This window comes from Mustela lutreola, chromosome 18 (genome assembly GCF_030435805.1).
Source record: "Mustela lutreola isolate mMusLut2 chromosome 18, mMusLut2.pri, whole genome shotgun sequence".
NCBI lineage: Eukaryota > Metazoa > Chordata > Mammalia > Carnivora > Mustelidae > Mustela > Mustela lutreola.
In genome coordinates, this window is record NC_081307.1 from 25,109,214 (window position 1) to 25,124,192 (window position 14,979).

At 35.8% G+C, this 14,979-nt stretch overlaps 2 protein-coding genes across 2 annotated transcripts in view; one reads left to right on the forward strand and one right to left on the reverse strand.

Annotated features, from left to right (window-relative positions):
- The window catches only part of DUSP4 (dual specificity phosphatase 4), a 277,349-nt gene that overhangs the window by 181,593 nt on the left and 80,777 nt on the right, over positions 1–14,979 (reverse strand). The window lies entirely within an intron of this gene.
- The window catches only part of TNKS (tankyrase), a 209,908-nt gene that overhangs the window by 138,498 nt on the left and 56,431 nt on the right, over positions 1–14,979 (forward strand). The window contains exons 9-11 of the mRNA XM_059156236.1: positions 3,990–4,111; positions 5,563–5,654; positions 5,747–5,825. Of these exons, the coding sequence (XP_059012219.1) occupies positions 3,990–4,111; positions 5,563–5,654; positions 5,747–5,825 (293 nt within the window). The remainder of the gene's footprint in view (positions 1–3,989; positions 4,112–5,562; positions 5,655–5,746; positions 5,826–14,979) is intronic.

Sequence of the window (14,979 nt, forward strand, 5' to 3'; positions counted from 1 at the left end):
TTTGGTGGAATTAATAGTCTCAAATGCTGGTATATATTACCTACATATACATGGGCATGTTTTGTAAATAAACTTTTTGTTTTGGAATAGTTTTAGATTTACAGAAAAATTATAAAAATAGTATAGAGAGTTCCCATATATTCCATATCCAGTTTGCCCTCCTATCAACATCTTACATTAGTATGATATACTTGACATACATTATTAACTAAATATCATACTCGACTCATATTTCCTCAGTTTCTACCTCAGGTCTTTCTTCTGTCCAGGATCTCATTCAGGACACCACATTACATTTACTGGTCATATCAAATACTGAGATATATTTAATTCTATATGTGGTCATTGCAGGTTTAAATTAAACTAAGCATTACCTACCCAATATTTAGCTGGTCTCCTGATTGGTATTCTCTCTCAGGATTCAAAGAATTAGGTAACTGGACTTCAATGCCAAAGAAAATCTTTAAATGGTAACTTAAGAAAAAGGCAGCGTCAAAATGATGATAATGTCGTTTAAACTTAACCAAATTTTAAGCTGGCTTATGTTAAGACAGGAAGAGGTGCAGTTTTCATTTTGCTTAACTAGAAGTTTAAACTTATTTTGGTACTAGAACAGATGACATCAACAAGATTAAAGGCCAGCACAAACCAGATTATATCCAGACAGATGACTTAGCAATGAATCCTTGTAGAATGCCTTTATTCTTCCTCCCACTCGTATGACCCTTGTTATATGTTACCTTGCATTAGATAGTTCCTTCTTCTCTGTGTATGTTGTCTTCCCAGTGAAATTTAAATTCTTAAAAGACTTTTCATTTTATTATTGTCTTCTTAGCCCCTGTGCAGTGCTTTGTTACCTAATAAAAATGTTTTGCTGGTATTCGTGTTTGGGCCCATCTGTCCAACTACCTCAACTCAGCATGATGCATTGTGCACTATGCACAAGTTCATTGACTTGAACGCGAAACTTTATCTTTTTCTAATTTCCTTCTTTTAGTTTGTACCCAGGGCTCAGCTTTATCCCCATATCACCTTTAACTTCTTTTTCCTATCAAACATTTTGCAAATTATGAGTAGTAGTATGAGTTTTTATAGTGCATTTCAATGGACCATCTGATTCCACTGTACAGATGATGAGTTCATAGAAATTTGTATAGTTTTGTAAAAGAAGTTCCCTGATTAGAGTATTTTTCAACCTTCTCAATATTTTTTATTTTATTAAGTAAGATTCTACCAAGGAATTATTCGAAGAAAATGATTTAACAAAGTTGGAACTGCTCTAAAAACTAAAAACTGTGGTTTTCCTCATCATGTCCCCTGCCTTACAGTAGGCATTCACAATTACTTTTTAAGTTCTTTTTAAGAAAATTGTACAAGAGGACACCTGGGTAGTTCAGTCAGTTAAGCGGCTTTGGCTCAGGTCATGATCTCAGGATCCTGGGATCGAGTCCCACATTAGGCTCCCTGCTCAGCGGGGAGTCTGGTTCTCCCTCTCCCTCTGCCTGCGGCTCCCCTGCTTGTACTCTTTCTCTCTGTGTGCCAAATAAATATAGTCTTTTTCATTTTAAAGAAAATTATACAAGAAACAAAGAAAAACAATATTTTGATCAGACCATGGTCATAGCATTTTCATTATACACATTTTTTCTGCTCTTTTCTCTCTCTCTCTTTTCACATGTTGTTTCCATGAAGCCAAATGAACAGGTAGTTTGGATTCTGCACATACTAGAGGAGAAAATACTGCAAGTAGCTTTCGTTCTAATTTCAAAATGCATTTGAAAAGAAATTTTTAAGGCATTTTATAAATACTAAGTTTTCAGGGTACGTTTGAGTAATTTGCAGTTTTACTGCTTTCTTTTTAGCTACTTAAGTACTTCCTTGAGTTTTTTAAAAAGAAACCTTTATGTAACATTTGCATTTAGAGGGACCATCATATTGTTGATAGATTTTCCATTCTCTTCTTTTTTATTCTTGAGTATACATCAATAAAATATTTTACACTTGAAGGTCAATCTTTACCTTTTTTGTAAAGAGCCAAGAAAAGGAATATTTCACTTCTTGTTATTTGAGAAAATATCATGTTGTTTAATTGCATTATTATATCCTAATTTCTTGATTTCCTTAGTACTACAGTCTTATTGTTTATAATTTTAATTTGTCCATTTAAGTTTTTCCTGAGTACCTTTACTGAACTTAAAGGAGTAATTGAAAAAATAGAATTGCTTTTATCATTTTGATATTCATAGGACATTTGTCATTAGAGGAAAAGCCAGTATAATTTGAATTGAACTGATATTTTTCTAGACTGATGACCAAAGTGAAATTGTACTTTTTATTTGAAGGCAGTTCTCAGGACATCTCTTTCCTTTGTAGTGGTCAGGGTCAGGGTCCCGCTCCTTACATATGGCAGTGGGTAATTCTTTCACTTGATTTATCCCAAATTCTCTCATTAAAATAAGAATCTATAATTTTGCTATTTGAAAATACTGGTTTACTTTTATTTCATTTGAACTTGACTTGGAGTTTCTGATGTTTCAAATTCCTAATCTTTGAGGAATTTAGCAATGATAAGGTACAACTAAATAAGAGGTTTTATAAAAATGGTTTTCCCCTAAACCTGCCATGACTTATCAATATTCAGCATTCACGCAACAAATGAGTACATACTGTACTGTATAGCGAGCAGTGTGCTAAGTGATGGGATTCCCGTAGCAGATAAGGTCATGTGATATGTCCTGTGATAGAAGGGTAAATGCAACTGCAGTTGACTTCACAAGACGGAATCCTAACCCAGTAATGAGGAATATCAGGAAGGTTTATCCAGAGTATCTAAACTGAGACCTTGAACAATAATAGTAGTTATTAAGGCACGTGTGTGTGTGTGTGTGTGTGTGTGTGTATCTCTTTTTCTGTCTTTTGAGGGACAGAAGGGAGTAAGATGGGGAACTCAGGAGAGGAGAGAGAGGAAAAGAAAGGAATTCAGTAGTAGGCAGGTGCAAAGGTCTGCTGTGTAATATATTCGGTTATAAACCATTTATATCTTTTTAGAACAATCGTCAACTTTTTGTTAGCAAGTGGTCATATCAAAATACAAACCAGAATTGTAAAATAGAAAAAATGACTGTAAGTTTTTAAGTTTTGGATTGTTTTTCATGCCACTGATTTAGAAATCACTTTTGAGGGAACTGGGTGGCTCAGTGGGTTAAGCCTCAGCTCACTCAGGTCATGATCTCAGGGTCCTGGGATCGAGCCCCTCGTCGGGCTCTCTGCTGGGTGGGGAGCCTGCTTCCCACTCTCTCTTTCTCTGCCTGCCTCTCTGCCTGCTTCTGATCGCTGTCAAATAAATAAATAAAATATTTTTTAAAAAATCACTTTTGCAAAAATCTTGTACAAGTAATAAATTTTTTTTTTTTGAAAAATTCTCAAACTCTGATACTTCCCCATAGTTCAGTTATTCCCTTCTCTGGGCTAAAACTATTACTAATTGGCGACTATTTTTCTAAGTGCCTTTTTGGTACCATTTCTTAGTTGTGGTGGCAATGGTAGTAGTAACAGTGCAATAAATTCTTTCCTCTTTTACTACTTGAATTTTCATTTCATTATATGTACTTTCATAAAAGTATGTACAGACCTATCTTTGTTGTTTAAGAGCTGTGAAGTATTCCAGTGGATATGTTTTTGTAACTGGTTTTCATTTGGTAGACATTTTTGGTTGCTTGTGTTAAAGTGTAGCTGGAGTGTATGTGTATCCTTTGTATGTGTATCCTTATGAATTCTGAGAGTATAAAACAGTCTTATTTCAGAGTATACATTTTTCAAAACTTTTCAGTAATTATACATCCTTGTCACCTTTATCATTGTATCAATCTGCTGCTGCTATTGGTAAAATAGAGCAATATGTAAAGTTAATAATTTTCTGATTTGTAATCATGCTAAAATGATTGGTACAGATTTTAAATCTTTTTTGTCAACCATTATTTCATTAACAGATGAATTTAAAGGTCATTCTTTACTACAAGCAGCCAGAGAAGCAGACCTAGCCAAAGTCAAAAAAACACTTGCTTTGGAAATCATTAATTTCAAACAACCACAGTCTCATGAAACTGCGCTGGTAAGATTTTATTGTTAATCCATTCCTTAGGCCTGTAATAGTAGTGGAGGTACAAAGGATGATTTCATTTCAGAAACCTTAAAGTAACTTTAGTATCTGAAATGCCAGGAATTACCATTTTAGTGTTGGTTGCATTATTGCTTTCATGGGTGAGGGAATAGACATTTGCTCACCCTTGATTTGAGAATTATTTTTATTTTTGTCTTTACCCAACCATATTATAACAAATCTACTTTGGTGGCCAGTTCTTTCATAAAATAAAGGTATGATTTTCTTTTTAAAATTTCTGTTTTGTTTTTTTTTTTTATGGTTGCTAGGTAAAGACTATTTGTTTATACAGAGAAAATTAAAGTATTTTTAAAGGTGCTTGCATCATCCTTTGAAGCAGTTATCCAAAGAATTATTCTTAATTATCCAGAGAATTACTACATTCATTATAGAAAAATGATAAGATTGTGATTTTTTTTCCAGACTATACAAATGATTTTTGAAACTGTTCATGTTTTTTTCTTCTAATGTCCTTACAGAAAGATTAGCTTATTTTCCTTGTCATTAACCACATTAAGTTTCAGATGTAGGGCTGTTAAGATTATTCCTGAATTCAGAATTTAAACATACATGATGCCTATCTCACAGACCTGTAAATATGCTTCCGTTAACATTCTCACATATATCTGGCACAAAAAAAGTCAAGCTGTAGTTGGTTCTTGCTGAAAACGACATTAAAAGAGTTGGCAAACTGAAATGGGCCGACTGTGTGTGCACTTAAATACATGGCCCTCAAACTGGGGTCAGATGCACTCAAGCTCTCCAGGATTATGCCTGGAGATGCTCAGAGCAGCAGCGTAAACCTGACCTGCTTTTTTGGTTTGTTTTATTCATTGGCAAGTAGGTTTTTACTCTTAAAATTTTAATACAAACATTTATATAAAACAAGTTGAATACAAAAATTGTATAAATATAGGATAAAACGTAAAATTTCTGAGAATACTTCTTCCGCTAAAGTTTTTCAAGTCTATTACCTTCTTGCCTGTCCCTGGGCATATTGGCTTATAGTGCTAGGAGTAGTTCTGTGGCAGGGTTTGAGAACCATTGATTTATGTGACTGACAAGCTCATGAAGGATTGACTAGCTCAGGTGCGGGTATCTGTGGCTTTGGAGAGGCTGCATTCTGACACCTTCAAATATGTATATACTGGATAATTATTTATTGTCCAAAGGATAAGAAAGTCTCTCTTAGTGCTTAACTAAGATAATTTCACCTTGGTTTAAAGGCATGTGTCTTATTCTTCCAGTGTATCTAGAAAGAATTTGATCATCTCCACAATGTAAAATATATAAGTGTGTTTTGACAGAACAGTGTTCTAAATAATCAGCAGATACTATTTAATTCTGGAATGTACTTTTAAATTGAAGTTTATTTTATTAACTTAGTTGTGTTTACTTTACAGCACTGTGCTGTGGCCTCCCTGCATCCCAAAAGAAAACAAGTGACAGAACTATTACTTAGGAAAGGAGCGAATGTTAACGAAAAGAATAAAGAGTAAGTGTAATTGCAGAAGAAGTTGTGCAGTTCTTAAAGGGGAAATGCAACAAAAGTTAGGAAATTTCCTTTTCCTTTTCTCCTCTCCATAGTTTCATGACTCCCCTGCATGTCGCAGCAGAACGAGCTCACAATGATGTCATGGAAGTTCTACATAAGCATGGAGCAAAGGTAAGCCACACCCTGAAATGAGATGTCAGACTTGGAATTGGGTAGCTAGCCCGGCTTAGATCCTTGCTCTTCTCTCTGATTTTCCTGGAGAAATGAATTTTCTAAAGGATGGTTACCATGTATTTGAAGTCACCTAGTCTCTTTTAAAACTGATTTAAATCTTGTTACTAATGAAAATAATCACCTGTGTTTTATTATACTTTAGTGCCATAGTTCTGTAAAGCGATAAAATGTAGCTACGGTCTTATCATTCAAAATCCATTTAACTTTACATTGTTTTACAATAGTACTGGAATTGGTTGATTTTTTTTTTTTTTAAGATTTTATTTATTTGACTGACAGACAGATCACAAGTAGACAGAGAGGCAGGCAGAGAGAAAGGGAGAAGCAGGCTCCCTGCTGAGCAGAGAGCCCGATGCGGGGCTCGATCCCAGGACCCCGAGATCATACCTGAGCCGAAGGCAGAGGCTTAACTCACTGAGCCACCCAGGCACCCCTGGAATTGATAGATTCTGATAGTCAACATCATTGATGGTTTATCAGAATAATTTATGTAAATAATAGAATATTGCTGCTTATTCTAAAGAACACTTTTGTTCCTTCAAACTGGTATTGATAATAATTTTCTCAAAAAACCTCGACACTAAAGAAATATGAAATTTTGGGGTAACCATTTTTGTTGGCATTGTCTGAAGTTATGAATCACTTGAAGGAGGAAGGAAGCAAACTAGCTGTTTTTTTGAGAGGTGACTTGAAATTGGAAATGTTTAAATCCTCAAGAGTATATATTTTAAAGCAGAAGTCTTCAGTGTAGACATTCTATGGAACATACAAGATGAGCCATTGGGACAGGAAAAAATATGAGAATTTTAATTTACTAAAATAGTAATTTCCTAATTTCTGAATAAAGAAATTAACATTTGCTGATATTTAATACACAGATTGATGCTGGCTCACTCATCAGGTCCATGTGTCAGCCTGTCGGAGTCAGCTCAAGGTGTTTCCTGAGGAAGAATAGGAGTCTGAGTAGCAGGGGATTGGCACTGACAGACTCAGTCATCTGTTCACTTTCAGCATGTCATGACATATTGTACTTTTCACATGCCCAAATGAGTAGATTTATGGGTACTATCCTAAATGGTGGGTCCTTCATCAATAACATTGGAGATAATCCAAGGGAATGACAATCTTAGAGCAGCAAGAGGATATCTGGCTATTTCATGAATTAGTATTTTCAGGAATTGTCATACTTAGTTGTGCTTTTTATTTTTCTTTTAATGAAAATAAGAGGTTTGAAAATTTGTCATCACCTGTGATGACAAATGACATGTGCATAGGTATTTTTTACTTGTATGTAGGTACTTTTTATAAAAAGAAACATAATCAAACCCTTGAAGGCAAATACTACATGTTTCAAGTAAATGGGAAAATGACTGCATTTTCAAAGAAACTTTAAAAAATGAAGAATACATTTGAGAATAGATTTTTAGAAAATATTCACTGTTTTGGGAATTTTTTTTTTTTTTTTTTGCCAAAAAATGATGTAAATGTATCACTCTGCTATTTTAGCTACATATAATTAAAAAACTTGAAAAACACAATTTTCTAACCTGTTTGAAAATCTTCCTTAATCTGTGTTTAGATGGTTTTTGAACCTATTAGAAAACATCAAGAAAGATGCAATTTTACTAGCAGAATTTCAGTTAAAACCCTACTATAATTAGTAAATTACATTAAAAATAAGCATTTTTATTTACTAGGTAGTGCTAACAATGCACCTTTTTCAGTGGTTTTACATGTCTGTTATATCTTCCGAGCTAATGTGATTAATGGGACAAGCTATTGAAAATGAACTTACAATCAGACCCTCAAATCTACCTCACAATTTTTTATAAGATTTTTTTAATCTTTTTAAGGTTTTCTTAATTGAGCCAAAAGATATTTTGTAAACTAGTAATTAAAATATTCTTAAAATTTTTAATTTCTTCATCTCTTTCCCATCCTTTATTTTAATTCTCTTTCTCTGTAAGTTTTACATCTATCTATTATGTATTGGTATAGCACTGTTTGTTACAATTTACAGATGAGCACATATATTTATGGAATGAGTTCTCAAAATATTTTTACACTCATAAGGTTCACAATTCAAAAATTTGGGTATCCCTGCTTTGAAAGGACCATTGGTGTTTTTATATAAAAAAGTGAGGATGAACTGGAACGAAAGGGAACAGAGTTCTACAGATTTATTACCTGCTTTGAGGGTACGACTAGGGCATTGTTATATACATAATGTCTTGTGGCTCTGTCAAGCAGAAAACACTAAGCTAAGTGGGCTCTCTGCTGTACTTAAGAGCATTGTATGTTTATCATTGACCTATTTTTTAAAATAGCTTACAGCATTTATAATGTTCTTGAAAAACCATGAACAATGCCCTTCATTTTTGGAAAATACCTATTTTTTGTCTCCCATGGGTCATTTTGTTTCATGAAGTTTCAATGAAAAATAACAGTATTTTATAAACTGACCCAGTCAGCGTGATTCGAGGTCTGTGGTTCTGTCTTTTTCTGCTCTTCGTGTTCACAATACCTTCTCACCAATAATGTCTTAGTCCATCAGTGGAGCACACCTAGTTTTAAACAGCCTATCAGTGATAGACAGTGACTTTCAGGCTTGTTTACCCTCCCTAGTCTTTCCACTACAGTTCATCTAGATCGAGAACTCCTACTATTAGGCACTTTAAAATAGAAAAAAAAAATCATTTTTAATCAGGGTTATGAACCAAGCAACAAGTGCCAGCTGCCATCCTCCCATTCACTTACGCCCGTTCCCAGGCAGGCTGCTGGCCCTCAGGGTTGGTTTATCAGGTGGCTAATGTGTTCGTAAAAATTCACAGTAAAAACCCAGCTTAGCTACGGTTGAGCCCCAGTGTTTGCTTGCTTCATGTCCTTTCTGGAGAACTCATGGTTCCAGGTTGACTTTTGGACAACTTATGCTTTCCATTGGATTCTAAAAGCACCATCTGAATGCGGTGCTTGAATTAGGGCTCCGCCCTCTTACATCGTCTCTGCCATCCTGCCTCCTACCCTCCTCATGTCCAGTTCCTGAGCTAAGGCCAGTAAATCAGAAAAGGCAGAGAATTTGATAGGGAGCTCTAATACCACTAATTAATTTGTCTTACTTAGATAAAACTTAGTAATATTTACATAAGCCGAAACATTCTTTTGCTCAAAGCTTGATGATAAATATAATCAGGTTCACTGCATGGTAAACTAAACATATTGGGACTTAACAGAGAAGACATACTTTTTAGTTCACAGTCCTCTACTTTTTGGTTTTATGAACTTGAACTTCATTTCCTGGAACTGTAATCGACTCATCAGTAATATGTGGGTGTTAATATCTCCTCTGTAAGCATTTGTGTGTGTCTCCACATGTGCACACGTGGAAAAATTAAATGAGCTATGCATATATGAGTATATAGTTTAGTACCTGGCATACCAGCAGTATTCAGTTACTTGTAAATATGAGCATTGTATTTTTTCCGGATTTGTCTTTCCAAACATACTGCGTATTTCCCTTTGTTATCTAAATTTTTATAAAAGAGTTGTAAACCAGTTCCTTTATAATTTGTTTTGATCCACTAACTCAACAAATACTGAAATGCAAAATGATTAAGACCATGTGCTAGATACTGTGGAAGATATTAATTTGAAAGTTTGTGCAACTACCAGACTTGAAGCTAATCCTAAATCCAATTTAGTGGCATTAGCAATGGAGAAGGAAGAGAAAGATGAAAGCCACTTATTAAGGAATAATTATATATATGGAAATGAATAGAATGCTAGAATGGACTTAGAAACTGGTGGTCAGTTCAGGGAAGTGATAAGTTAGAAAGAAATACTGGTTTTCTATACCTTGATAATTTTGTACTTAGAGTTACGGACATGTAGCTAAAACCAGTGGTTGAAAATAACAGCACTAGAGTATGAATAACAGTCTAGGATTAAAGAGATCTTTTGGAAAGCCATCAGTATAGTGATCATGCGTTGCAAAGTCCTGGTAGAGAAAATATGGAAAGATGAGTTGAGAGTTAAGGAAACGACCTTTGCAGATTACTGTGTTTAAGGAGCAGCAATGGGAAGAGAAAATAGACAGGTCGATCACATGTCTATTGAGTATAAGAGGAATATGATGAAGCAACAGGTGATCAGTGCTGCGGGAAGAAATCAAGTTAGGCAATGCCATTTAACTGGGCGATATTTGTGAAAAGGCTTTGGCAGCTTTTGAAGGAGGTGTTCCAAAGATACAGGGATAGAGAATTGTATTCATTAGGGTCTTGGCAAAAAAAAAGCACACATGAAATGGGTAATTTGAGGAAAGTTTAGTAAGGGAATTATATACAAAGGTGGGCAAGGTTTAAGGATATGAGCAAGGGATAGCAACAAGTGGGGAAACATCCTCTTTGGGCCTGAAAGGTCAAGGGAAGGGAGAGGTCCCTGGAAGCAGAAGAAGGTAGCTGTTTGGAGACGGCCCCTGACAGCACTTTGAGAGAGGCTAAGTCTCACCCCTACCCCCCACACTCCTGCTGCCCACCAGTGTCCTGCCATTGCCTCCCATTAGCCAAATGTAAAAAGAACTTAGAAAACCAAAAGCACTCACTGATAGGATCCATCTAGGTGAGTTTCCCAGGACACAGAGCAGGGTGGAGGACGGATAGGAATCTAGAGGGGCAAGCAGGCAGTGTTCAGAAAAGGGATGGAAAGCAAATGGCTAGTAAAGAAAGGCAGGTTGTAAGAAAACGGGGAGTATTAGCCAATTCATTTGAAAAATTAACTTTTATAGTGGAGTGAATTTCTGTTTCTAAAAAAAATTAATTATCAACCCCCAGCTTTGCAAGATTGCCGTAAAGCCTAAATAGGAAGAGATATGAAGATTTAGTCTTTCGTATGGCAGGTTTTTTTCTTATTATTGTTAGCTACCGTGGCATTCTACTGCTACTGCTTTGTCTGCTATCATTATTAAGTAGAACTTCTGTCCCGGTTGCATATGGTATTATTAACACCTAAAAATGAAAGATTTAATTCAGAGGTGCTTTTTTCATATATAAAAGCACTGCTATTTTGTCATTACTAGAGCATCTGTTAAATGTGTGGAACATGGAGAAATTTCCTTTGATTGTTCATTTGTCTTAATTTGACAGATTTATTTATATTGTATGTAGAAAGAAATTGTGTCAATAGTAATTGGCATTAAATGGGCTTATTTCTCACATTGAGAAGTGTTGAAGAGTCTTTGCTCACTTTGGGGAAATGTGTTAGCTCATTACAAGGACTTGATTAATGCCTTTCTAGAAATGGATTGATAAGTAGTTTATATTAGCCCAAAGATGTTAAATAAAATGCATTTAAAGCTGTAGATTTAAAGTATCTCTTACAGTTCAGATATCTGCAGTTTGAGCATATCAGTGTAAAGAGCAAAGGGGACAGGTCTCAGACACATTTTAATTACCAGTAACAAATCAGTTGAATCTAGAGTAAGCATAAATGGAAATCTGTTTATACTTATATAACTGTATGCTTACCACTTTTTAGAGATAACCTGTATTGTTATACCATAGAAATAATCTACAGGAATTGTGGCTGAGATTCACAAACGACTAGAACAAGAGATTCGTAAACTGTTGGGTACCTTGACTGCGTTCCCTGTCTGTCTCTTTTTCTGCAGTTGCTTGGGTTTCTTTTCTTTGATGGTCTTTGTTCATCTGTTTAATTCTTCTTATAGACTGTATTTTTGTTTTACTTCTCTATGGCCTAAATATGGGCTTTGCAGGCCCTCCTTTACATGTCTTTGGCTTAGAAATATACCACCTGCAGCTACTGTCTCTCCTTAGTCTCAGGGACAAGAAGGGGCGAATCTGAATAAGGCTGCGGTTTGTGCACATGGCCATTGGATCTGCTCCCGCTAGTCTCATCAGCTGTGCTCGGGGACTGGTTTCTAGACAGTTAGGGCATGTGAGGAGGTGAGTTCCCTTTTAATAAGTTCGAGTTCAGCTAGTAAACAATCTAGTTTCATGTCTTTCTAATTATATTGAAATTTAACTTCTTAGACAAATTTTATATTCTGTAGTAGGTTCGTAACACAGTAAAGGATTAAAAACCTTTTAAAATGGGGCACATGGGTAGCTCAGTCAGTTAAGCATCCGACTCTTGGTTTTGGCTCAGGTCATGATCTCAGGGTTATAGGCTGGAGCCCTTCACTGGGCTCCATGCTCTGCAGGGAGTCTGCTTGACATTGTCTCTCCCTCTGCCCCTCCCCCAACTTGTGCGCTCTTTCTTGCTCATGCGCACGCTCTCGCTCACACTCTCGCTCACACTTGCTCTCTTGCTCACACTCTCTCTCTAAAATAAATTTTAAAAATATTTTTTTAAAAAAGAAGGACCTTTAAAGTGAAATATTGATTACTGTATCAGAATTTTAGCTCATTTTGTCTATTTCATCCTCATAGGAGAGGCTTTAATTATATCCATCCTACCATGGATAACGACACTTTGTTTGTATCTGTAAAGGCTTTGAAATCAAATTAAATTATACTCTTAACCCAGATAAAGTAAGTCTATTATTTTCAGTATTAAACAATTTTGTCAACATTGGCATTTAACTTTTTTTTTCCCTTCACATTTCTAGGGAAAGAAGAATGTATATTTTTCGGTTAGAGAATATTTTAATAGTTGGGTACCTAGATGGCTCAGTCACTTAAGCATCTAACTCCAGATTTAGGCTTAGGTCATGATCTCAGTGTGGTGGGATCAAGCCCTGTGTGAGGCTCCTTGCTCAGAGGGGAGTCTGCTTAAAATTCTCTTTCCCTTCCTCTCCCTCCCATGCATGCATGTGTGCTCATGCTCTTTCTCTCAACTAAATCTTTTAAAAAAGAATATTTTAATAGTCTAGTGTTTGCTCAGTATACACATTAGTATGATGAAAATAATATCCTTTATCACCAGAATTTACCAATTTACTGTTCTCATGAGCCATTCACTTACCAACCATTTTCAAACACCACCTTGTACAAAGCACTGTACTTGTTACAATGTTACAAGGCTATATATGAAGTTTGAATTTGATCAAGAGTCTTCTTTTAAGAGACTTAAGATCTAGTAGTAATAGTCTTATCCAGCACAGTCAACTTGAAAGCAAGGTATATAAGAGAAATACAAGGTAGACTGCTATTCAGAAAATAGTTACTTCTAGTGGAAGTAACAGGCTGAGGGAGAGATTAGAGAAATTTCATTTTTAAAAAAGTAGGATTTTAGCTAGGAATGTTCAAGGATTAGATATATAGAAATTGGCAAAATACAAATAATATATTTTAAATAATGACTCAGTCAGGAAGGCAAAGGAGTTAGAAGTTAATGGTTAGTGAGTCCAGTGGGTACTGAAAAGGAGAGTATAATGAAAATCTTGAACAGATGTGTTGGAGCAAGGTCTTGATAGTTTCATTTGGAGAGTTTTGATTTTGCTCTTATAATACTTGGAGAGCCACTAGAAAATTTTGAATAGGCAGGTGGCATGCATAGAATCCAGCTTCAGAAAGAAAAATACTTCCTAGAAAACTGTCCTCTAGAAAGCCAGTTACAGAAATGTAGACCCAGGGTATGGACATTGTATCTGGCATAATGATTTAGCAGTACTCAACAGAATTAGTGTTTTAAGATTTTTGTAGAAAGAGACAATAGTAAGATAATGTTTCTTACCTTCAAGCTAAGACGGTTATAATGTGCTTGCCACCTGTTCCCTGGGGTATAGTCTGTCCACCAGGACATAGACCTATTTTTTTTTTTACTCCTTTCTGGCAGATTTATGAAAGCCTGTCATTTCTTTTTTTTTTTTTTTCCTCTTCACTTTCACTTTCAAAGTGGCCTGATTTAGGGGGAAAGTACATTGTCATTCTAGCTAAAGGCATACAGAGGCTGTTTTTAATTCTGAGGTTACTTGAAATCCAGATTGAAATAGACCCATGTTCAACAGCTAAAGTAGAATTACGGTGTGAGTTAACAATAGATGATTAGTTACAGAAATACCACAGAATAGTTCGTGATCTTATTACCAAATGAGTGATAGGGACAATGATAGCTTTAAGTTTAGGAGAGAGATGAACTCAGTCTCAAGGTTAACACTTTGAAACTAGGCTTTTCACACTGATTCAAATATTGAGAGACTCCACTCAGCCATTTCCTGATAGTCTGCATGCTGGTTTCCAGGATTTTGGCGGGTTTGAATCATGCTTTTATACCCTATATATTTCAGGCCAAATGCTATTATGGTTTTTTGTTTTTTGGGTTTTTTTTTTTTTTAATTTTATCCATTTATTTGACAAACAGAGATCATAAGAGGGGGTAGGGGAGCAGGCTTCCTGCTAAGCAGAGAGCCCAATGCGGGGCTTGATCCCAGGACCCTGAGATCATGACCTGAACCGAAGGCAGAGACTTAACTCACTGAGCCACCCAGGTGCCCCTGCAATTGTGGTTTTATATCATTTATCTAATTACCCCTGTAGGAAAATCATTAATTACTACTTAGAACTAGAAAAACATGCATACCTCAGGTTTCTATCTCTAGATACAAGGGAGAAAAGGGAAATGTGTTTTGTCTCTAAAACTGCCAGATACATTTTTCTTCTAAAATCTTCTGAATATGTATCTCAAGCCAGCCCTAGCCACACATTACCACACATTATATGTAGCATTTTTCTTAAAATTTGAGGCAATTTCTGTACTTTGGTGAAAATTATCTCCTCAGTGCTGAATGGTAAGAATCTTTGATGACGTCCTCTATCATATCCTTATGGTAGAGATTGTGATGGAGGGGAATAGAGAGGACCAGGTCTAAAGAAGTCTTGATCAGAAAAATTGATGTAACACTCCCTATTTTCTTCTGGAAGTATGTATGTTGATGATTCCATAGATAGATAGATAGATAGATAGATAGATAGATGATAGATATTAAAGTTGTCCAGGTGCTTGGGTGGCTTAGTCGGTTAAGGGTCTGCCTTCGGCTCAGGTCATGATCTCAGGGTCCTGGGATCAAGGCCTGCATTGGCTCTCTGCTCAACGGGGAGCTTCTCCCTCTCCCACTCCCCCAGGTTGTATGCCCTCT